Raw genomic sequence first — 25000 nt, 5'->3', positions numbered from 1 at the left:
GGATTTAAGCGATGTATTAGGATTTAGGTAATCAAATAGGATTCAAGTATTTAATTGCATTCGATAGGATTTAAGTGATTTAATAGAATTTAGTAGGATTTAAGTGATTTAGTAGGATTTTAATTGGATTTAGTGAGATTTAAGTGCTTTAATGGGGTTTATTTGGATTTAATAGGATTTCAGTGATTTAATAGGCTTTAAATTGGATTTAATAGGATTTAAGTTATTTAATAGGTTTTAATTGGATTTCGTGGGATTTAAGCATGTATTAGGATTTAGGTAATCAAATAGGATTCAAGTTATTTAATTGCATTCGATAGAATTTAAGTGATTTAATAGAATTTAGTAGGATTTAAGTGATTTAGTAGGATTTTAATTGGATTTAGTAAGATTTAAGTGCTTTAATGGGGTTTATTTGGATTTAATAGGATTTCAGTGATTTAATAGGCTTTAAATTGGATTTAATAGGATTTAAGTGACTTAATAGGATTTAAGTGATTTAATAGGTTTTAATTGAATTTCGTGGGATTTAAGCGACGTATACTCGAAAATAATAGAGATGAAAAAAGTACGAATGAAAAAAGTTCAAGCATTTATTAGGTGAATCTAAAGCAAAATGAAGCAATAATGCCAGCAAGGTAAAACACTATCTTGAACTAGTACATTCCCTGGAAGACAAAAGGTGCGTCCACACGGTCGAACAATGCCCGACGGACAAACACTGTTACCATAACATAGGCGAAGCAGGATGACGTCATAAGCGTTGAAACGATGGAAGTAGATCTGGTAACAAACAGTGGTACCAGATAAGGTTGTATATCATTGTTTTTACTCTGCTCACAAGGCAAAGACCGGCAGACAATTGTTAATTGGTAACAGTGTTTGTCCGTCGGACATTGTTCGACCGTGTGGACGCACCTAAAGATGCCGCCCAGATGTTTGGTATTCTGGGCACTGGCCAACAAATCCCAATACGCTTCGAATAACCTCGAATCCTAAAAAATAGAAGAGAACTATCAATCAACGAGACAAAAATGAATAGCTGTGACAAGATAAAGTTACTAAGTCGCGTTTTCATTAAGTTAATATCACAGTTAATTAAAGGATCTCGCAAGGGTTAAATATTGACTGACTTAAGAATTAAGGAATCGAGTTTATTTTTAAGGTTTGATGAAGGGGCACTAAAATAATAGGGCAACTTTAAAGTCTTGTTCTGTGTGCCAAACGGAACGAAACCTACCTCAAAGAATGCCTTGCGCTGGTTTGTTCAGATGAGTAATCCATTAGGGTTCAATAATGCATCCAACGGTCACCTAATTGACATTATCTTGATTGGCAGTTTCCTTGGACGTAGCAGCGGATCTCATGTCCTGCCCGTCAGTAATTACGAAAGCAGGGATGATTAACGTGAAGTCTTACATGAATCTCATAGCAAGATAGTCCTTACTGTGAAACAGCAGACGACTTCATGCAATACTGAAAATAATATTCACGTCAAATTATATGAAAATTAGTGACTTGTGTTCGCCGTGAAGAGTGGAAGGAATCTGTCCCGTCTTGGATAACCCAGGACCCTCGTTCAGGTAAAGCGGGCCACTCGTCTCACAGTCGATCTGGTCGTACGATGAGAACTGAGTGGGAGGAGACTCCAAAAAAAATGACTGCAAACTCACGTTACTGCCCGGTCTCAAGTTCTCAACAAAGTAGTCAGTCTCAAGTTGGCAGCCACACAGTTCGGACGTGGCGGAGGGAATGTCTGATAATGAACCATAGTATATGCTCAGACTGTGCCGTTGCAGCCAATATAACAAAAAAAAATAAAGCCCCGAAAAAGAATATTGGGCCAATGATTGGTTGTTGAAGAGAGAAAATCTCTCACATTTATTGCTTTTAGAGGAAATACAGGTAGCTCCCAGGGATTGTTATGGTTACGTACGGATAAACAAGGTAAAATTAAATTTTCTAGAAAGATTATAACGGTCATGCAAAAGGACCACATGCATAACGAAATCCACAATGCCCTATGAAAGGCCAAGTGCCACACTATGCTTCATAGCGACTGATTGCTCTTACCAAGATGTAAAATTGGCCAAATCGCCCAAAGACCTAGGAAGAGTCATGCTGGAGTCATGTTAGGTTATTTGGACAACACTCAGCAAAGACGACATAATAAAGATAAATAAAACTCATGTTTACATATTTATATCTTTGATAAAAGATAAACTAGCTTATAGAAACTCAAAATAATTGACCCTTCTACAAATATACCAAACAGTTTGTAGTGTATAAAATTAGTGTAGGAAATTACAAAAGTGAAAAGGTAATAGATTTTTGTGTAATCAGTCATTACACTACACAATTTCGCAGCCAACAACCAAGTACTTACAAGAAAATTATAAGGGTGTGAGGGAGGTTTCATTACCCCCCATTATGAATTTACTATTACATTGTCTCCAGTACTCCTTTAAATCATATGTATCATTTAGGAGCTTTTTAGTATAATATTTCGTTTATTTTTTTCATTTTTCTTTTACTTTGGAATATAACGGATTAAACACCCTGAGCAAGGCACCAGTATTTTGTTTTGTTTTAAGCAATTACTTACGTATTGTATAACATACATTACTATTTAAACACACACACACACACACACACATATATATATATATATATATATATATATATATATATATATATATATATATATATATATATATATATATATATATAATTGCCACGAAGGAAAAATGAAAAGCGAGATAGCCAAGCACTTTCGGTCCAGTGCGACCCTTTGTCGATCCGGCTTGACTGCCGGGCTTGATCAGAACTGACTTGACTAAAAAAACACCCCACTCACATTCAAACTTGCTTAAACCCCGCCCAATCGGGCATGACAAATCCCATCTGACGTGAGTGGCCGGCCTTGACAGTTTTAGGCGTTGGCGGCGATGAAACGCGTAACTAGCACTCAAGGTAGTTACGCTCATTAAAGTATATAAATGGTGTCTCGAACTATTTAAAGCACACAGCAAAGCATAATCAAGAAATTTAATATTAAAGATCCTTTAACCTTACTGCATAACTATGTTATTTAATTGCATTCGATAGAATTAAGTTATCTATTAGGATTTAATTGAATTTAGTAGGATTTTAAGTTGATGTAGTAAGATTTAAGTGCTTTAATGGGTTTTATTTGGATTTAATAGGATTTCGGTGTTTTAATAGGCTTTAAATTGGATTTAATAGGATTTAAGTGAATTAATAGGATTGAACTGGATAGGATTTAATTGGATTGAACTGGATTTACTAGGATTTAAGGGGCTTTAATTGGAGATGATTCCACCAATATCTTAGTTTTACCAGACCACTGAGCTATTTAACAGCTCTCCTAGGGCTGGCCCAAAGGATTAGATATTTTAGCGTGGCTAGGAACCAATTGGTCACCTAGCAACGGGACCTACAGTTTATTGTGGGATCCGAACCACATTATATCGAGAAATGAATTTCTATCACCAGAAATAAATTCCTCTGATTCCCCGTTGCCCGAGCCGAGAATCGAACTTCGGACCACCAGATTGGTAGCCTAGCGCGAAAACTACTCGTCCTTCCTAGAGAGCAGTGGGTGGGGGGGATCGCTTCGAGGACCCCAGTCCATTAGTATTCTCCTTTATAGTTTAATTACCCTCTGATGAATATTGCAATTCAGTATGAAAAGGAAGAGTATGTCACACTGCAGCGTGCTAAAGATTTCAGTGCGATGTTATGAATATTATTAAGTCGAAAGGTAAAGTTTCACATTGTAGATGGAGAGTATTTGTCATATATATATATATATATATCTATATATATATATATATATATATATATATATATATATATATTTATATACATGAGTCATATCACATTACCGTGATTCGCATAAATACATCGAGCTACATATGTCCTTTATTATCTAATTCGCCCTACCTCGGAATTAATATATTTTCATTATGTTAACCGAAGGGAGTATTTTAGTCGATAAGAAACTTGTCGGCTTACGGGCTCGAACCATCGAACCCAACAAATTCATGACGCACAGTGAAGCCTTAAACCACACCGCCACCGGTGGTTTTTATTTATTTTTTTATTATTTTTTTTTTTCAGGGAGAGGTGGTTAGAAGAGTAGCCATGGTATATGTATATATGGTATTTATAAGTATTTTCAAAAATGAGTCTATGCAGAGAGCTTACGGGAATCTGTTCGATTCCCGAAAGCTCCCTGTCGAGATTTCTGTTTGAACAGATTCGTACCCTTACATAACTCTGGATTTGTATTGCAATTAACACATATACTATAGTAGATTCACATCAACCGTGCATTTGATGTCTAGGCCAGTCCCTTACGACGCTCCTGGTTGGCTGTTGATAAGCCAATCACGGGGCTGGAAACTCTGTCTCGCTCGAGAGAGTTCACATAGGTAGGATGTATGTTCCACCTCTCCTGAGGGATACTTTTGAAAGTCGTATCCCTCAGGAGGGGTAGAACATACATCCTGCCCATGTGTACTCTCGAGAGAGACTGAGAACTTCCAGTCCTGTGATTGGCTTATCAACAGCCAATCAGGAGCGTCGTAAGGGACTGGCCTAGACATCAAATGCACGGTTGAAGTGAATCTACTATAGCACTGTCTATAAAAGCCTTTTCACGCATTTACAATTCATACGGGATTATATAATATGTGTGATTTCCTACGTTCATGAATTTGTAAACGTGTAAGGAAATACACCCTAATGAGTTTTACCGTTTGTTGAACGCACATTTTCTCTCCTGTCACACATTTTTTTTTATTACTTCCAGATTCAAGATACTGGCGAGCCCTGGCCCACTTCGTCGACGTCGAGTTGAGAGCCTGGCAGAGGTTAGTGCCTGCTCTGCTTGTGCTTCCAGACGCCCCTACGCAAGCAAACATCACGGCTCTCTTTGAAGTGAGGGCAAAGCGTATCATCAAAGGTGAGAGATCGACGCTTGATTTGTAGCAGCGTATTGGCTACATGCACAGACCTCCTCCTCCTTCTTCTTCTCTTCTTCTTCTTCTTCTTCTCCTTCTCCTTCCTCTTCTTCTTCTTCTCTTAATCCCGTTTCTATACGGGGTCGCCTTTTTTTATGAGCCACTTCCATCTATGGGCATGAATTAAGGCATACGATAAGAGAGCGTAGGTGCGAATGTTCAGATCCGTAAGAAGTGACATTGTGACGTATCCGTGTCATTTCTAATGGCTATAATTTATTGGTTGATCTGCAGGTCTATCAGTCAATGTGATGTCCAGAACCGGATTTGGTTTGTGTTAAATTGAGTGTGTGACAGGTTGGATGTATGAACTAGATTACTAGAGTAAATCTTGCCACATGGCGAGCTAAATCTACATCATCAGCAAGGAGGTTTGGTCACAAGAGATGCCAGTTAGGCAGTTTTTCGCAGCAAACCTAATCTCTGATCCAGTGGGGTAGGAATGGACTGGGTCTATTCAGCGTTGGCACTGGGTTCCCGTGATCTTTACTGAGGCTTTGGATAAACCAGGATAGTCGAAGGGTTAATTCGGAATGTGATGATATCGAGACGTCCCAGGAATGAACAGGACTCAAATGCCAGTCTTAATAGTACCAATGAATGTAATCTTTTATGTGAAAAAAAAAATTCGTGCTTTAAACGTTTTCCATAACCGAATAACCCTACTTCTACCCACAACCTGAACTGTATATTCATTTATTTATTTATTCAGAATAATCATAATTTATTCGCGATGGTGGTGAAAGGTAAGCAGACTCCGTGAATAATACATTCACACAAGCCTGTGCGACTTGCTAAATATGCACTAGGAAACGTTTTGAGTCAATGAGGTCTCGAGAGGCCGCGTCATGTTATTCGCGTCCCGAGTATTGTTTACCATTTTATTCAGATTCCTGTGAGAGCGAGGACCCGTGTTGCAGCTTGCAACGTTGTGACGAAATAGTGTCAATAGAGGACTGTTTGTGGAGCGGATTTAAAGTTGAAGTAGAATCCTTGGAGTTCAAGAGTACTGATTTTCGTGCGTGCGACTATACGGGTTGTTTTATACACTCAGATATATAATTGTTTATATTTATGTTTGCATATCTGTAAAAACTCCGTAATGGGGACGTGCCTTCGGTGCACCTCGTGCGGTACACTGTAGGCACCATGACTTCAGATTCTTTGCAGCCTTCCTTCGACCCTTAGCTGCAACCCCTTTTATTCCTTTTACTGTACCTCCGTTCATAATCTCTTTCATAGTGGAAGTGCGAGGTTTTCCTCCTGTTACACCTTTCAAACCTTTCTGCTCACAGTTTCCACTTCAGCGCTGAAGGACCTCATAGGTCCCAGTGCTTGGTATTCGGCTTAAATTCTATAATCTGTTCTGTTGTAAGAGATGACTCTAAGCAAAGCGTTTTCCTATTAGTTAAGAAGTCTATCTTCAGGTGGCGAAAAAGCGTTTCTTCCCTTTAAACAAAAAATTAGATGACGTCAAGATGACGTCACTTGCGCCACGAGGAAAAAACCGAGGTCTAGCTAGGATATTTGGAGATTTCTGGTTCGACCCGGTCTACCTCAGAGAGAGAGAGAGAGGAGAGAGAGAGAGAGAGAGAGAAGAGAGAGAGAGAGAAGAGAGAGAGATAGATAATATAGCAGAGCCGAGCGACGTAGAAGACTCAATTTCACAGGACAGTGAGTACCACCATAAAGAAACTTTCGGGCAATAATTAATAGAGGCTTTTATTGCGCAATAGCGTGCTGTTTTGTTTTGATTGTTGTGGCAGTGTACGTGACATTATTCCTCCTCCTCTTCCTCCTCCTCTTCCTCCTCCTCCCACTTTTGTGTTCACATGGTCCTCCCCCGTTCGTTGGGATTTAAAATAGTAATCCCCGTGTCTTTTTAATATGCTTGATCTTCGTTTTCTTTTTCTATTTTAGAGGATTCAGATTCTATGGAATTTATGAGGGATTTGCCAGTAATTTTCCAGATAATGTTTAAAATTAAATGCAATTAATTTCATTCATTCATTTCTGTCTCGGCATTTTCCTCCTTTTCAGAAGATATTCATTTTAGGAATTTTTTTATGAATACAAGGTGTAACTTGTCAATAAAATTATATTAGAAAATAAATACAGATGTCATCCCTTTGGTCGTGTTCTTCGAGATAGGGTGATTTACTTCATTGATTTGAGGTAATGTTATAGGATTTTAAGTCTTGGAAGCCTCGTGGTTTTCACAGACTATTTCTTATATATATTATATATATATATATATATATATATATATATATATATATATATATATATATATATATATATATATATATATATATATATATATATATATCTATATATATTATAATGTGTGTGTGTCTGTTACTCACGTGACCCTTTCTCTTCCTCAATTAGGAAGACTATTGTTGTTAGATTAATCTGGCCTCGTGCCAGCCACCACAAGCTTTTCAAGGGCATCGTATCCATATCCCTTATTGTTAGCAGAGTCACTCTAGGGCAAGAGTCAGTGCTCGGATAAACCCTCTTGTCTGAATAACCAACCTTTATCGTGACCTTGATGTTATCAACACTGCTCTATGGAATGCTACATACTTTAAATATAGTATTCGGAGAAAAGCGACAGGAGACTAGCAAACCTACCACCCCACCTTCTCTCTCTCTCTCTCTCTCTCTCTCTCTCTCTCTCTCTCTCTCTCTCTCTAGAAACTTTGGAAACGACCAATTTAACCATTTTATTAGTCTGGATAATTGCCAGACATAGATTTTACTACTATACTACTACTCTCTCTCTCTCTCTCTCTCTCTCTCTCTCTCTCTCTCTCTCTCTCTCTCTCTCTCTCTGTAGAAATTTTGGAAAATAGACCAACTTACCCATTTTATTATTTTAGTAGTCTGAATAGTTGCCATAGGAATAGATTATACTGCTCTCTCTCCTCTCTCTCTCTCTCTCTCTCTCTCTCTCTCTCTCTCTCTCTCTCTCTCTCTGAGCGTAGATGTGTTTAAGAATAAGCTCGACAAATATCTAAGCTGCATCCCAGACCATCCAAGATTGGAAGATGCAAAATATTCCGGAAGATGCACTAGCAACTCTCTGGTAGACATTGGAGGTGCCTCACACTGAGGGACCTGGGGCAACCCGAACAAGATGTAAGGTCTGTAAAAGGTAAGGTCTCTCTCTCTCTCTCTTCTCTCTCTCTCTCTCTCTCAGTATAGAAACTTTGGAGAGTGGACCCCTTTTATTAGTCTGGATAATTGCCACAGGCATAGATTTTACTCTCTCTCTCTCTCTCTCTCTCTCTCTCTCTCTCTCTCTCTCTCTCTCTCTCTCTAGGCATTACTCTTGAGGTTCTTTGCGGCGTCCCCTCGGCCTCTAGCTGCAGCCCCTTTCATTTCTCTAATTCCGTATTCCCTTCAACTCCGTGATAAAGTCAATTCTAATGCGAGACAGACGATCAACACTACAGAGATATGAATTATCATTGTAAAAAAAGGAGATTTATTAGTATAGCATTTAAAGAGGACAGACGGTTCACCGTGCTGTCAGACGAGATGATTAGATTCAAACTCATTAAAAACGTAGCAGTCAAACGGAGCCGCCTAGATGATGCAACGTATCAAAACGTATGAAAGAAATGAGATTAAACTAATATTGCTGGATGCTGCGCAATTAAAAGGACGTCCTTGGCCAATGGGATATTTCGAGCTGATTCCTGTGAAAACATCAAAAGATTTCATTAATTGATCTGACGTCCCTAGAAATCTATTTTGCCTCCGACTGCGTCCATTCATCAAGCATCTTAAAAAAAGAAAGCTTGTTTCCTTCGTATGATTAAACTCTTCGTGTCGAATTAATCGTCTGATATCGCTTAATAGACCGATGAATGATAGATCGTCAGTTATCTGCCGTTACAGTTACTGAGATCACTGACAAGGAATACTCTTATGAACAAAGTTATCCTTTATTTCATGGATTTTATCCAAGACCCCCCTCCCCCCCTCCCACGTCTTGTGGGGAGGGGGAGTGTTGGCCGTTCCCCAGAGCTGTGACATTTTCGAACCTGGGCCCAATCTTTGACGTTTGCGGAAGCCTTTTCATCCCTCCCATACGACGAAAACTTCTTGGCCTTATAGTCGACAAACTTCCCAAAACTACATTTTTTCCCCACTCCGGAAAAGAGAAACTTCTTTTTTACTTCTTTCCAAAAGGAGGGAAAATTTACCCGCCACAGCCACCACCTCAACCTGTGAGACTGGAAGAAGAAGAAGAAGACACTTCACCGTAAATGTTTATATCTGTCGTTTCAAGTTCCCTTTCTTGAGGATTCTGGTTAGTGGAGGGTTATGGGGAAGTTGTTGGTCCTTGAGATTTTGTGTGTGCGTTCGAAGGACGGTGTATATTATATATATATATATATATATATATATATATATATATATATATATATATATATACACATATGTGTATGTTGTAGTTATATAAATATATGCAATAGATTGAAATTAATATATTATATTAATATATCTATAATATATATATATACTGTGTATGTGTAATTTATACTTTTATATATAAATTATATATATGCATAATGTAATATAATACATATGTATAATAAATATTACATATATATGTCTATATGTGTATGTTTATTTACGTATATCTGTGTTTGTGTGTATTTTTATGGGTTTGGATGCGAAATGCTTTTAAAAGAATTTTAAATTACATTCTGCCCTGAGGGGCACTTAAAAACAGCCAAATCCGTAGTGAAATGTGACAACAGGGATTACTTACTCTGCATTACATTTAAACAAGAAGGTAGGTCGCCAAGAAAACGAGTTACTTAGATTACTTTATTTACACAGTTAGCAGCCAGCCTGGCAAATTAAGTGATGTAATTACGTCAAACAGTCAACACAGCATACTTGGACATCTGTGGTTTGTAAGGAGATTTACAAGGATCGTTTTCACAATGGAATAAATTGTAGACTGGTGAGCGAACCAGTAGGACAGTGGATAATTAAACAAACCTCTTTATAGGATACTTACATAGCTTTCAAAATTGTATTCAAAATAATTATAAACAGTAAATTAAGAGCCTCAGCCCTGGGCTAGCAATCTGGCAATAGGCAATGGGAGCCGATGGCTTAGTTGCAACGGAGTCAATGTCTCTTCTATGCAAGGATCGAAAAAGGCGGTGGTTGCAGAACAATGAAGGTTCAAGACACACGGTTCTGGAAAAAAGAGTATTCCAGTTAAACATAATATGTAAAAGGACCCTTTCAATAGCGCTAATTCATCACTAATGAGGGAGATTTTGTACTTTATGACTTTGGAAGCAAAGGGTATTGTCTCCCTAGTTTAATTCATGCCAAGAACAATAAATCATTCAGTTGATATGACAAGGAACGCACCAATGAATTGTTGCGGGAGATTAGGAGAATTACTTGGAGGGGAGAGAAACAGGAGTGGAAATAAATTCTAGTCTTAGGGGAAGTATACTGGCGCTCAGAAGATTTTTCACAGACGCATAGCTGGTTATCTTCCACATTGCACAGACTTTGCGATGAAAGGCGCGTTGATTGGTCCCTTCGGCAATAAGTGAACAAGGTGCTTCTACCCCTTTTTACCAGTGGTTTCAGAGAAAAGAAGGAGGTACGTCTCCTTCCTAGAGAGACCACTAGACCAGAGGTTAGCTGTGACTTTCGGGCTCGCCTCCCTTGGGGGAACACCTGTCTGGGAGGAATTCTGAGGCCAGGCAACAGCTCAAGTCAATGTTTAGAGTTGCAAGTCACCTCTATAACAAGGGGGCATAAAGGCTAACTATCATTTGGACGTCCTTGTTGTTCTAACTTGAACTTTTCGTACAATCCAACTTAAAACTCTCATCTTGTAGGGTGGTTTGTACCCCTATCCCTTCGCGCCCCCTGGTCTAAATATCCTATTCACGGGAATTCCCTCTTTTTGGATGCTTGCAATAGGAGTGGTGGCAGCTAAATATATTTTTTATAATGATATGTGTAATAAGTATATGCATATATGTCACATATATATTTTATATAATGTGTATGTATATATATATATATATATATATATATATATATTATATATATAATATGTGTGTGTGTGTATAAGTAGCCATCATAAATAAGGCATGTCTATATATATATTATATATATATATATCTATATATATATATATATATATATATATATATATATATATATATGCGCATATATTAATATACATAGTACTATATAGAATGAATTATGCATATGCATGAATTTTATATATATACATGCATTCATGTATAAGTACGTATATATATATATATATATATATATATATATATATATATATATATATATATATATATATATATTAGAACCCACCTACTACGGAATTCCAGGAATTTGCCTGAAATTTAATTATTATATTCAGATAGTAGTTGTTCGAGTGTGTGTTTGCGTGTATCTGTGTGTTTAGATATATAGTATATGATAATTTATATGATGTATACACATATGTTATTACATATACATACACAGTATATATCGTTTGTGTGTGTTGTATTCATAAACGATTTTCAAACAACTATTTCTAGTTTAAGGGCACCTTCAAGTTTACAAATATCAGAGTAAATGCTCACGTCGACAATATATTTACAATAAACGCACAAGTATAAAGAGCCAAATAAGTCAGTCGCTATGGAAAGTATCCAGTATTCACATATGCACGCGAACTTGACCAAAGTGTCACTGATATAACGTCGGGAAATACTTTATTCCGTATGAATCTAATCCCGAGGCAACTAGAGAAAGGAATCAGAGACAGCGAACATCCATTATATTATGTTTCAGTGTTCAGAAGGTTTCTTTATCGATGGATAGACGACGGTGTTATTTTCAGACTTTTTATTAAAGCAGTAGATGCGGACATGTCGAAATAACTACCTACATGTAGGCATCACTTAGTGGGTTCCCTTCGGCCCCTAACTGCAACCCCTCTCATTCATTTTACGGTACCTCCGTTTCCGTATTCTCATTCTTCCACCATACTTTCCATAGGCATTACTTAAGGTTCTTTGCAGCGTCGTCCCTTCGGCCCCTAGCTGCAATTACTTTAATTCCTTTTTATTGTACCTCCTTTCATATCATCTTTCTTCCATCTTACTTATCACCCTTTCCTAACAATTGCTTCATGGTGCAATTGCTTTGAGGTTTTTCTCCTGTTACGTCTTTCAAACCTTTTCACTGTCAATTTCCGTTTCAGCGCTGAATGGCCTTAGTACCCCAGTGCTTGGCATGATGCCTAAAACCCATAAATCTATCAACCTACAATTCATAGTGCAGCTGCGAGGCTTTCCTCCCGTTACACCCTTCAAACCTTTTCACTGTCAGTTTCCTCTTCATCGCTGGATGACCTCATAGGTCCCAGCGCTCGGCCTTTGACCTAAATTCTGTATCCCATTCTATTCGAAACAGACGACACGATCAGAAAGGCGGCGTTGGTGAGTGACAACAAATTTTGTTTTTCCGCTTCGGTCATCAACCTCGCCGCTGTGACACCTGGACTGCTTTTTTAACCTTGTTAAAAGGAAAACTGTGTCCTGATTGCTGCAGCTTTGATTTATGTTTGTCACCTCTCAAATGCGGCTAACTTAGTTATATACCGGTGGCCATTTTTGGCATCGGCTTAGTTATTTTGTTTGTCTATGTTCTAACAAGGTTCTCCTGTTATTGTTAGAGGCAGATGGCTACTCTGACCTCAGCAGTTAATAAAGAAGTTAGACTCCCTGAAAACTACCCCGTAGGAGATTAGTGCCGTTAGTGGACCTCATGCGGTGCACTGTAGGCATTACTTAAGGTTCCTTGCAGCTTGCATTCGGCCCCTAGCTGCAACCACTTGCATTCCTTTTACTGTATCTCCTTTCATATTCTCTTTCTTCATCTGACTTTCCACCCTCTCGTAGGGGCACTGCTAGGTTTTCCTCCTGTTACGCCTTTCAAACCTTTTGCTGTTAATTTCCATTTCAGCGCTGAATGACCTCATAGGTCCCAGTGCTTGGCCTTTGACCTAAATTCTATATTCAACTCAACTCCCTGAAAACTATGAATGAGACAGTGCAGAGAGCAATGGCTACTCTGACATAAAGCACATAATACATAAGACCCCCTGGAAGCTATTAATCAGATAGTAGAGAGAGTGAAACAGAAATCGATTTAAAGCATAATTGTACAGGGTGGTCGTTCGACTGAAGTGGATCACAGCCAGGCGTATAGAGAGAGAAAGCAAAATAGAAGCTTTTTGGCGAGGTATGCCAGACTTAAGACATCACTGATACTGAATAATATACTGAAAAATATGTCTTGAGGCATTATTTTGTGTGGTGCAGGCCCCTAGCTGCAACTCCTTTCATTCCTTTTACTGTACCTCTGTGCGTAGTTGTCATCACGATGCTTGTCGGTGCAGTACCCTCTGTATTCTACTTAGCTAATTTAATGCATTCCAGGAGGGACAAGAGAAAGAAGAAGGGATGGGTGAGGAAGTTTTTAGAAAAAGGAGCGTGTCATGCTGACTTGCTTCTGGCGGAATTGAAAATAGTTATATATGTACATATATACACGTAAACATGCATACATAATGTTTTCTAGTGCGGACAGGCCTTAGCAATTGATTCATAGTGCAACTGCGAGGTTTTCTTCCTGTTACACCTTTCAAACCTCCTTTACTCTCAATTTCCCTTTCATTTTAGAATGATCTCATAGGTTCCAGCCAGCTCTTGGCCTCTGGCCGAAATTTTATATTCCATTTCTCTCCTTTAGGCTTCCACAAAAGACTCAACATTTGAAATTACATTAAGACTGGTCAGAGGATATATTGAATTTCAGTTCACCTTCATTTATCATGTTGCCGATTTACATATCAGTAAACCATCAGAAAATTGAATAATGTAAAATAACATCCATTAGCAACTGTATCTTGCCAATGCAGTTGCTTGTAAGGATATCTTTTAATAACGTTTAACGGCTCAATTTGGATCCAGTTGCATTTTAAATGCTCCGTAGTTCTGTGGTAACGTACCGTGAATAATGGTCCGCTGGTATAGTGGTTAGTGTCGTGGAATGCAACTCAGACGTCGTGGGTTCGCGTCTCCCCTAGGACGATGAAAAATCACTGGCTCTGTATCATGATCAGTTACTGCTACAGTGTTAGGTCTGCGGTGGGGGCGGGTTGAAAACAACTTCCTTTGTAAGCTTGAATTTCATGTCAATGGTCCCTGTGTGCTTGTTTCATGTGAATAGGTTTCATACAATGAAATAATAATGATAATAGTTAATACACATTTTGTTTAGAGTTGGAAGAAACTTGTCCCCTATGTAAATGATGGAAATATTTTTTAATCAGTTGAGATTAAGCATCGGTTTCTTGCCATTGTAAATTTACTGTTAGCTTTCCTAAGCAATCTAAAAATGATGGAAGTTTAAGTATGGATTTGGATTCTTGCATTATCATCGTAAATAATCAACAAAAACTATTAGAATATTGCTTCGCATCGTCCTTTCTATATTTATTTGACCATGAACGTATATTCACATCATTGTTGTGCCCCCTCTCTCATTCTTTACTTTCATAGTTAGGCCATATCGTAGATCATCTGCATCTGCCATAATTGGTGAAATGCTAAATTGCTTTTTAATGGCAAAAGTTCTTGTATGGAAAATAGTAGTACCAGCAGTTATGCCATAAAGTAAGGTAATAACATTTAAATGTAAGTGATAGTTATTAGTTATCCCAACTTACTGACTCGAGAAGATGAGCACAAATTTTGTTTCAACACTGTTTTGGAGAATCAGTGTAGAGACTTAGACCGATTAAAAAGATAGATAGTTAAATATATTTGGAAATTAATTCCAAAGGCAGTCATTCCAAAATTATATATATATATATATATATATATATATATATATATATATATATATATATATATATATACATATATATATACTATATATATGTATGTATGTATAATTTAGTTGAAGAAAAGACGATAAATGATGATCATATTGAACCCAATTGTTATCTAAAAACAATGTATTTAGGGCCATAACGCTCGGACACATACAAACAATTTATCATCATCATCATTATCGGCCGTTGCTAGTCCACTGCAGGACAAAGGCCTCAGAGATGTCCTTCCACTCCCTTCTGCTTATGGTCTTTCTATGCCATTCTATACCCGCAGATTTTCTTACCTCGCCAATCCATCGTCTTCTCTTCCTTCCCTGCGTCGTTTGCAATCTCTAAGGACCCATTCTGTTATTCTTTTCGTCCATCTATTATCTGACATTCTCATTATATGTCCTGCCCACGCCCATTTCTTTTTCTTACTTGTTGTTAGAATATCTTCTACCTTCGTTTGCTCTCGTATCCATTTTGCTCTTTTTCTGTCTCTTAGGGTTATTCCTATCATTATTCTTTCCATAACTCTTTGAGTTGTAACTAGCTTATCTTCTAAGGCTTAATAAAGCTCCAAGTTTCTGATGCATAGGTTAATACAGGTAGAACCATCTGATTAGATATTTTTCCTTTTATCATATATTATATATATATATATATATATATATATATATATATATATAATATATATATATATATATATATATATTATAAGAGAGAGAGAGAGAGAGAGAGCGAGAGAGAGAGAGAGACGGAGAGAGAGAGAGAGGGTGTGTCTGGTTAAATACTCAGATTTCTCGTTTGAATATCTGCTGCTGCTTTTATTATTATTATTATTATTATTATTATTATTATTATTATTATTATTATTATTATCGAGAGAGATACGAAAGTACATGAACTCAGTCTCACGTATATAGTTCAATACAGAAGTAGTGTCCTTTTATAGAACAAAATGGAGATTGGGATTCCATTTCCCGCAGCGGAAGTTCTCACGCTTTGCACATTAGGCATTACTCAAGGTTCTTCGCAGCGTCCCTTCGGCCCCAGGCTGCAACCCCTTACATTCGTTTTACTGTACCTCCGTTCATATTCTCTTTCTTCTGTCTTGCTCTGCACCCTCTCCTGATAATTGTTTCCTAGTGCAACTGGGAAGATTTTCCTCTTATTCCGCCTTTCAAACCTTTCTACGAAAGCGGCCATTGACTCGGAAGCAACAGGCAGCACCAGTGTGTTGACTTCACGGACCGCGGAGATCAGAAGTTAGCAACAGTCTTTCGAAGACTCCAGTCGAAGACGAGAATAAAACACAGAAAGGAAGTCAAATCTTGAGAGCCAATTGGCAAAGTTGGCTTTAAAAGACCTTATTTTTTTCTTTATTTATTCATTTAGATCATCGCCGATTACTTTTTCGTTTTTTTCTTCCTTACATTTTGCAAGTTATATTTGAAGACAAATGGAAATAATTTTCTTTTCTCGCATGATTTCAACTGTGTACTGCGTCTATAAAACCTCTCATTTAATAATAATAATAATAATAATAATATAATAATAATAATAATAATATAATAATAAACAGCTTATATGTGGTGTTTGCTCAAGTTTGTTAGTATTACAAACAAGACAGAACGGACAAAGAACACGACGAACAGACACAGAAGGTAGAAAAAGGTGCAAATAAAGAGAAAGAGTTACAGTGGCGATAAACGCTGATCTTCATTATACGACGCATGAAGGAGCAAGAACAACTCTTTTTCTGAGAGAGAGAGAGAGAGAGAGAGAGAGAGAGAGAGAGAGAGAGAGAGAGAGAGAGAGAGAACATTTGGACATTAAATAGAACAGCTCATTGTAATACCATTTTCTGTAAGAAAGAGAGAAAGATGAATCTTTAAGAAAGGAGAGACAGGTGAATATTATTAAGAAAACTTAGTAATATGAAATGAATGAGAGTAGAAAACACGGGTAGAAGAGGAAAGGGAGAAAAAGGCGATGAACGAGAGATATCAAAGGACAATCTACTGTGGAGGGAAGAAGCATTACGTGGGCGGGGTAAAAGAAAAAAAAAAGAAGATATAGGATTTGATGGCGTCATTATCGGCTAATCAATCCCGGTAGAGTCTTTTACTCGGCTGCGCCTTCAGATTGGACCAATCATAACGGAACAGTTCGGAGAATTCCATTACGAACAGAATCATCCCTTATCTTTAGGTTACCATCGGCGATAGTTCGATGATGGTTTTCCTCGACTACTATTAGACACAGCTGCTTAGCTCTCTGTCTTTTATTCCCCACACCGCTGGACTGTGGAATATAATAGTCTCCCTGAGGATGTGCAGTTAGAACCTCAAAAGTTCAAGCTATCATGCAATACAATTTCCATTGTAGTTTAATCATTTATTTACATTTTTATATCTTTATGAATAGCGCCTCAGTGGCTTGATCAGTATGGTCTTGGCCTGATCGGTATGGTCTTGGCCTGCCACCTCGGTGGCCGCGAGTTCGATTCTCGGGCATTCCACTGAGGGGTTAGCGATGTGTATTTCTGGTGATAGAAGTTCACTCTCAACGTGGTTCGGAAGTCACGTAAAGCCGTTTGTCCCGTTGCTGAATAACCACTGGTTCTGTGCAGCGTAAAAACACCATACAACCAATATCTTTATGAATTTCTTTATTTTTTTCTTTCTGTACTTCATACTACCTTTTTTATTTCTTTCAAATGAACACCATATTCCTTGGAAGCCTGAATTTCAAGGCAATGGCTCCTATGGGCTTGTTCCATTTGAACGGGGTTCATTTTAATAATAATAATAATAATAATAATAATAATAATAATAATAATAATAATAACAACATACAAAAAGGCAAAGTAACGAGAACTGAAGGAATAAAGCTACCAGATGGAGCAACATCAAACACATAGATGAGACAGGATACAAATACCTGGGGGAAATAATGGAAGTAGGGGATATAAAACACCAAGAGATGAAGGGACACGATCAGGAAAGAATATATGCAGAGACTCTAGGCGATACTCAAGTCAAAACTCAACGCCGGAAATATGATAAAAGCCACAAACACATGGGCAGTGCCAGTAATCAGATACAGCGCAGAAATAGTGGAATGGACGAAGGCAGAATTCCGCAGCATAGATTCAGAAAAACCAGGAAACATATGACATACACAAACCCTACACCCAAGAGCAAATACAGACAGACTATACATAACACGAAAGGAAGGAGGGAGAGGACTACTAAGTATAGAGGACTGCGTCAACATCGAGAACAGAGCACTGGGGCAATATATGAAAACAGTGAAGACGAGTGGCTAAAGAGTGCATGGGAAAAGAAGACTAATAATATAACGAAGACCCAGAAATATACAGACAGGAGAATGACAGACATAACAGAGGACTGGCACAACAAACCAATGCACCGACAATACATGAGACAGTCTAAAGAACTAGCCAGCGATGACAAATGGCAATGGCTACAGAGGGGAGAGCTCAAGAAGGAAACTGAAGGAATGATAACAGCCGCACAAGATCAGGCCCTAAGAACCAGATATGTTCGAAGAACGATAGACGGAAATAACATCTCTCCCATATGTAGGAAGTGCAATACGAAAATGAACCATAAATACATAGCAAGCGAATGCCCGGCACTTGCACAGAACCAGTACAAAAAGAGGCATGATTCAGTGGCAAAAGTCCTCCACTGGAGCCTGTGCAAGAAACATCAGCTACCTTGCAGTAATAAGTGGTACGAGCACCAACCTGAAGGAGTGATAGAAAACGATCAGGCAAAGATCCTCTGGGACTATATCAGAACGGATAGGGTGATACGTGCAAATAGACCAGACGTGACGTTGATTGACAAAGACAAGAAGAAAGTATCACTCATTGATGTCGCAATACCATGGGACACCAGAGTTGAAGAGAAAGAGAGGGAAAATTGGATAAGTATCAAGATCTGAAAATAGAAATAAGAAGGATATGCCAGTGGAAATTGTACCAATAATCATAGGAGCACTAGGCACGATCCCAAGATCCCTGAAAAGGAATCTAGAAAAACTAGACACTGAAGTAGCTCCAGGACTCATGCACAAGAGTGTGATCCTAGAAAGGCGCACATAGTGAGAAGGAGGCAGGATGCAAACCCGGAACCCCACACTATAAATACCACCCAGTCGAATTGGAGGACTGTGATAGAGCAAAAAAAAATAAAATAAAAAAAAAATAATAATAATAGTAATTATAATAATAATAATAATAATAATAATAATAATAATAATAATAATAATAATAATAATAATAATAATAATAATAATAATAATAATAATAATAATCTGTCACTAAATTATCTGTGCAACTTCATGTTGCTCCAGTTTTCAAATGCCAGTTGCTAACCAATTTTAATTGATTCGGTAAACTCCTTCATATCATTTTTATCGAGGATGTACTCCATTCCCCTGGTGGATTTTAGTGGTGCTGCTTCTGAATGGCTGCTTTCACGACCATGAGTCAAAGGCACCTTGCAAGTAAATCTTTCTCCCAGGATGAGGAAACAAGCCAACTCTTGTTGTACTGTGTGGTTTTGTTCGCAAAGGTTAATATGTTTTCGCTTTTTTGGAATACTTGCAAAATCTTTTTTTTTTTTATTTCCACTTCACTGAAATACAACTGTTTTTACGATGCTTTCACTCATATGAAAATACAAAGTTTTTTTTTTTAGATATTTTTACTCTTATGAAATGCTTGCAATAGTTTATAAGATATTTTCACTCATGAGATGCTTACAAAAGATTTTAGAATATTTTCAAATGCTTGCAATAGTTTATAAGATGTTTTCACTCATGAAATACTTACAAAAGATTTTAGAATGTTTTCACTTTTACGAAGTACTTAAAAAGGGTTTAAAGATATTTTAATTCTTATAAGATACTTACAAAAGTTTTTAATATATTTTTACTCTTATGAAATACATTTGGACCTAGAAAATCTTGATGCCATGAATATAACTTATACCATCTTTATTGTTTGTGGTTATGGATTATTTCTCTTTAGAAAGTACCTTAGTGTTTATTACTTTGGTAGCAGAATTCTTTTTTTAAGAATTCACTCTCGAGTTCGTTAGTAGGTCTACTCCAAGCAGTGCTTGTAATGAGAGGGATTTAAGACCGAATACTTTCGTATTTTGAATTCTTTATGTTCTGTAGACAGGTAGTGCCGACAGTGAACCTCACTCGGTTCACTTTAGAAATTACCTTAGGTTCTTTGCACCGTCCCTTCGGCCTATTAGCTGCAACTCCTTTAATTCATTTTACTGTACCTCCTTTCACATTCTTTCTTCCATCTTACTTTGCACCCTCTTCTAACAATTGTTTCATTGTGTAACTGCAAGGTTTTCTTCCTGTCACAATTTTCAAACCTTTTACTGTCAATTTCCGTGCCTGTGTAGAATGATCTCATAGGTCCCAGTGCTTGGCATTTCGTCTAAATTTTATTTTCCTTTCCATTCCATTCCATTCCATTCCATTTCATTTGAATTCTTGTCCCAGCTCCTTGCACTTGCTTTTATTTATAAAGCAACTTCCATTGCGATATATTTGACTTGGAGGCATGTTCAAAAATTTAAGTAAAATGCAAAAAGTTATACTCAGTGGCGTGATCGGTATGGTCTTGACCTGCCACCTCGTTGGCCGCGAGTTCGATTTTCAGGCATTCCATTGAAGTGTGAGATATGTGTATTTCTGGTGATAGAAGTTCTCTCTCGACGTGGTTCGGAAGTCACGTAAAGCCTTTAGTCCCGTTACTGAACAACCACTGGTTCCATGCAACGTAAAAACACCATACTATACCATAGCAAAAAGTTATATTATATAGCGTAGTTTTAACAGGTGCGCTGGTAAAGTTCTAGTTGCGTTGGATGACTGTCATTCATATGTAGATTAATTATTCGCAGATTGTTGAAATGATAAAGAATGTAGTTACTAATGAGTGAAATCGTGGAGGTTATGGAGCAGAGATTGAAAATTAAATGATGAGGAATTAAAGAAACGTGACGAATAAATATCGAAATGTATTTCACGGAGACGTAAGGATCGCTTGCTTGTTTTTTTTTTTTTTTCTTTCTTTCTTTTTTTGTCAAGAGGTTTGATTATAAAAGAAAGTGCAGGGATAAATGTACGAAAGGTGAGCGCCTTTGATATTCTGGATACACGAGTGTACGTTATAAAAAGGTAAATGAAACATTGTATATTTAGGCAGCTGACTCTCTCCTTAAGATGATTTTGTCCAGGTGTATGAGACCATTGAGATGAACGTGTAAGTTTTATAAGCAGGATTTTTTTTCATTCATTCAGCAGTTAGAGAAGGCATGTAACAGTAACTGCTAGTTATTTATTTATGGAGCCAACCTCTGTGGATAAACATTCTGTATATTCCCCGTAGGGGGTGAGTGCCAACAGTGCACCTCATTCGGTGCAATGTAAGCATTACTTACGGTCCTTTGCAGCGTCCCTTCGGCACCTATCTGCAACTACTTTCATTCCTTTTACTGTACCTCCGTTCATATTCTCTTCCATCTTACTGTCCACCCTCTCCTAACAATTGTTTCACTGTGCAACTGCGAGGTTTTCCTCCTGTAACACCTTTCAAACCTTTTACTGTCAATTTCCGTTGAGAAGCATCTCTTTCCCACTCCCGTGGTTCCTAATGTCAAATTTGGGCGTTTTCCTCCTCCGATTCCATTGCTGCAAGTCTTCTTGCGAGCGGCGAGCAATAAAAGTTAAATCTCCGAAATCTCTGGATAAATTATATTTCTCGCGAGAGAGTTTCCTGATCGGCTTTTGGCTCAAGATGATCGAGCCGAGACGCCTCGACTTTGAAGACAAGGAGAGGAGAGGGTTTGTTGTTATCGATTTCACGTCGTTCCTGCGCCCCTCTCGGGGTCTGCCGACGCCGTAGTGAATTGCGGGATTGACATTGATAAGAAGGATGTAAAATAGAAATGCTCTCACTAGTCGAGGGAGATAAAATGAACGAAGTAAGATTATTTCTTGAGCAGTTTACTTCAACATAATTGTGTAACTGCAAGGTTTACTTCCTGTTACACCTTTTCAAACCTTTTTCTGTCAATTTCCGTGTCTGTGCAAAATGATCTCATAGGTCTCAGCGCTTGGCCTTTGGCCTAAATTTTATATTCCATTCCATTCCGTGTGGATATATCATCTTCTTAGGGGTGCGACGTATGCATAACTTAAGGTTATTTGCAGCGTCCCTTCGGCCCCTAGCTGCAACCCCCTTCATTTCTTTCGCTGTATCTCCGTTCATATTCTCTTTCTTCCATCTTACTTCCCACCCTCTCCTTTCAGATGTTTCTTTGTGCGACTATGAGGTACTTGTGACGCCTTTAAAAGCTTCTTTACTTTTAGCTTGAATTTTATATTCCAATTGTATAAGATCCAACAGGTGATGTGATAACTACCTGAATATGTTTGGTACCGCTGGTCACTGTATGTGTGGGTTTCTTAAATGATATAGTTCCGAGATTCTATGGAAGAGGAGATTATTTCAGACACCGACATTGCAGTGTTAATATTAAATTTGCCTGTGCCAAAAACAAAATAATTTTCTTTTATTCCCAACAGTCTGTGAAATTTGTTAACGTTCACACTTCATCCTCAGTGTTGGAGTTGAAGGATACCTTTGTCCATCAGAGTATTTCCTTGTCGGTGATTTCAGCAACTGTAACGCCAGATAACTGACGATCAATCATTCATCGGTCTATTAAGCAATATCTGACAATTAATTCGTCACGAAGAGTTTAATCATACGAAGGAAACAAGCTTTCTTTTTTTAAGATGCTTGATGAATGGACGCAGCTGGAGGCAAAATAGATTTCTAGAACGTCAGATCAATTAATGAAATCTTTTGATGTTTTCACAGGAATCAGCTCGAAATATCCCATTGGCCAAGGACGTCCTTTTAATTGCGCAGCATCCAGCAATATTAGTTTAATCTCATTTCTTTCATACGTTTTAATACGTTGCATCATCTAAGCGGCTTCGTTTGACTGCTACGTTTTTTTATTAATTTGAATCTAATCATCTCGTCTGACAGCAGGCAGTTCACTGTGAACTTTTTTTCCTCTTTAAATGCTATGCTAATAAGCCTCCATTTTTTCACAATGATCATTTACAATGAAAATTCCTATCTCTGGAAGTGACCTTATCACGGAGTTGAAAAGAATACTGACTGAAACTAAGAAAATCTTTACTGATGTCAGCTCAAGAATCATGTAGAGGAACTTGAATATCAAATCTTTTATTATTATTATTATTATTATTTTTTTTTTTTTGCTCTATCACAGTCCTCCAATTCGACTGGGTGGTATTTATAGTGTGGGGGTTTCCGGGTTGCATCCTGCCTCCTTAGGAGTCCCATCACTTTCTTACTATGTGTGCCGTTTCTAGGATCACACTCTTCTGCATGAGGCCCGGAGCTACTTCAGCCTCTAGTTTTTTTCTAGATTCCTTTTCAGGGATCTTGGATCGTGCCTAGTGCTCCTATGATTATGGGGTACGATTTCCACTGGCATATCCCATATCCTTCTTATTTCTATTTTCAGATCTTGATACTTATCCATTTTTTGTCTCTCTTCTCTTCAACTCTGGTGTCCCATGGTATTGCGACATCATGAGTGATACTTTCTTCTTGACTTTGTCAATCAACGTCACGTCTGGTCTGTTTGCACGTATCACCCTATCCGTTCTGATACCATAGTCCCAGAGGATCTTTGCCTGATCGTTTTCTATCACTCCTTCAGGTTGGTGCTCGTACCACTTTTATTACTGCAAGGTAGCTGATGTTTCTTGCACAGGCTCCAGTGGAGGGCTTTTGCCACTGAATCATGCCTCTTTTTGTACTGGTTCTGTGCAAGTGCCGGGCATTCACTTGCTATGTGGTTTATGGTTTCATTTTTCGTATTGCACTTCCTACATATGGGAGAGATGTTATTTCCGTCTATCATACTTTGAACATATCTGGTTCTTAGGGCCTGATCTTGTGCCGCTGTTATCATTCCTTCAGTTTCCTTCTTTAGCTCTCCCCTCTGTAGCCATTGCCAATTGTCATCGCTGGCTAGTTCTTTAGTCTGTCTCATGTATTGTCCCCCCGTGCATTGGTTTGTTGTGCCAGTCCTCTGTTCTTTCTGTCTTTCTCCTGTCCTCTGTATATTTCTGGGTCTTCGTCTACTTTTATTAGTCCTTCTTCCCACGCACTCTTTAGCCACTCGTCTTCACTGGTTTTCAGATATTGCCCCAGTGCTCTGTTTTTCGATGTTGACACAGTCCTCTATACTTAGTAGTCCTCTCCCTCCTTCCTTTCGTGTTATGTATAGTCTGTCCGTATTTGCTCTTGGGTGTAGTGCTTTGTGTATTGTTTCATTTGTTTTTTTCCTGGGTTTCTGATCTATGCTGCGGAGTTCTGCCTTCGTCCATTCCACTATTCCTGCGCTGTATCTGATTACTGGCACTGCCCATGTGTTTATGGCTTTTATCATATTTCCGGCGTTGAGTTTGACTTGAGTATCGCCTTGAGTCTCTGCATATATTCTTTCATGATCGTGTCCCCCTTCATCTCTTGGTGTTTTATATCTCCTCCTTCCATTATTCCCAGGTATTGGTATCGGTCTCATCTATGTGTTTGATGTTGCTCCCATCTGGTAGCTTTATCCCTTCAGTTCTCGTTACTTTGCCTTTTTGTATGTTGACTAAGGCGCATTTTTCTATTCCAAACTCCATCCTGATGTCCCCAGATACAATCCTTAACAGTCTGGCTTAGGGTATCTATTTCCTTGATGCTCTTACCATACAGCTTGATGTCGTCCATGAACATCAGATGGTTGATTTTGTTGCCTCTTTTCTTGAGTTGGTACCCGGCATCCATCTTCTGTAGTACTTTTGTCTTGGGAATCATGGCTACTACGAAGAGTAGTGG

At 38.1% G+C, this 25000-nt stretch overlaps 1 protein-coding gene across 2 annotated transcripts in view; it reads left to right on the top strand.

The window, feature by feature from the left end:
- Positions 1–25000, top strand: part of LOC135225163 (uncharacterized) — a 248667-nt gene that overhangs the window by 49782 nt on the left and 173885 nt on the right. For both annotated transcript variants that reach the window (XM_064264399.1, XM_064264398.1), the window contains exon 3: positions 4838–4990. In XM_064264399.1, coding sequence (XP_064120469.1) covers positions 4838–4990 — 153 coding nt within the window. The remainder of the gene's footprint in view (positions 1–4837; positions 4991–25000) is intronic.

The sequence above is a fragment of the Macrobrachium nipponense genome, chromosome 13, assembly GCF_015104395.2.
Source record: "Macrobrachium nipponense isolate FS-2020 chromosome 13, ASM1510439v2, whole genome shotgun sequence".
Lineage (NCBI taxonomy): Eukaryota > Metazoa > Arthropoda > Malacostraca > Decapoda > Palaemonidae > Macrobrachium > Macrobrachium nipponense.
The sequence above is the reverse complement of the archived record's forward strand: the minus strand, read 5'-3'. Positions and strand labels throughout refer to the sequence as shown.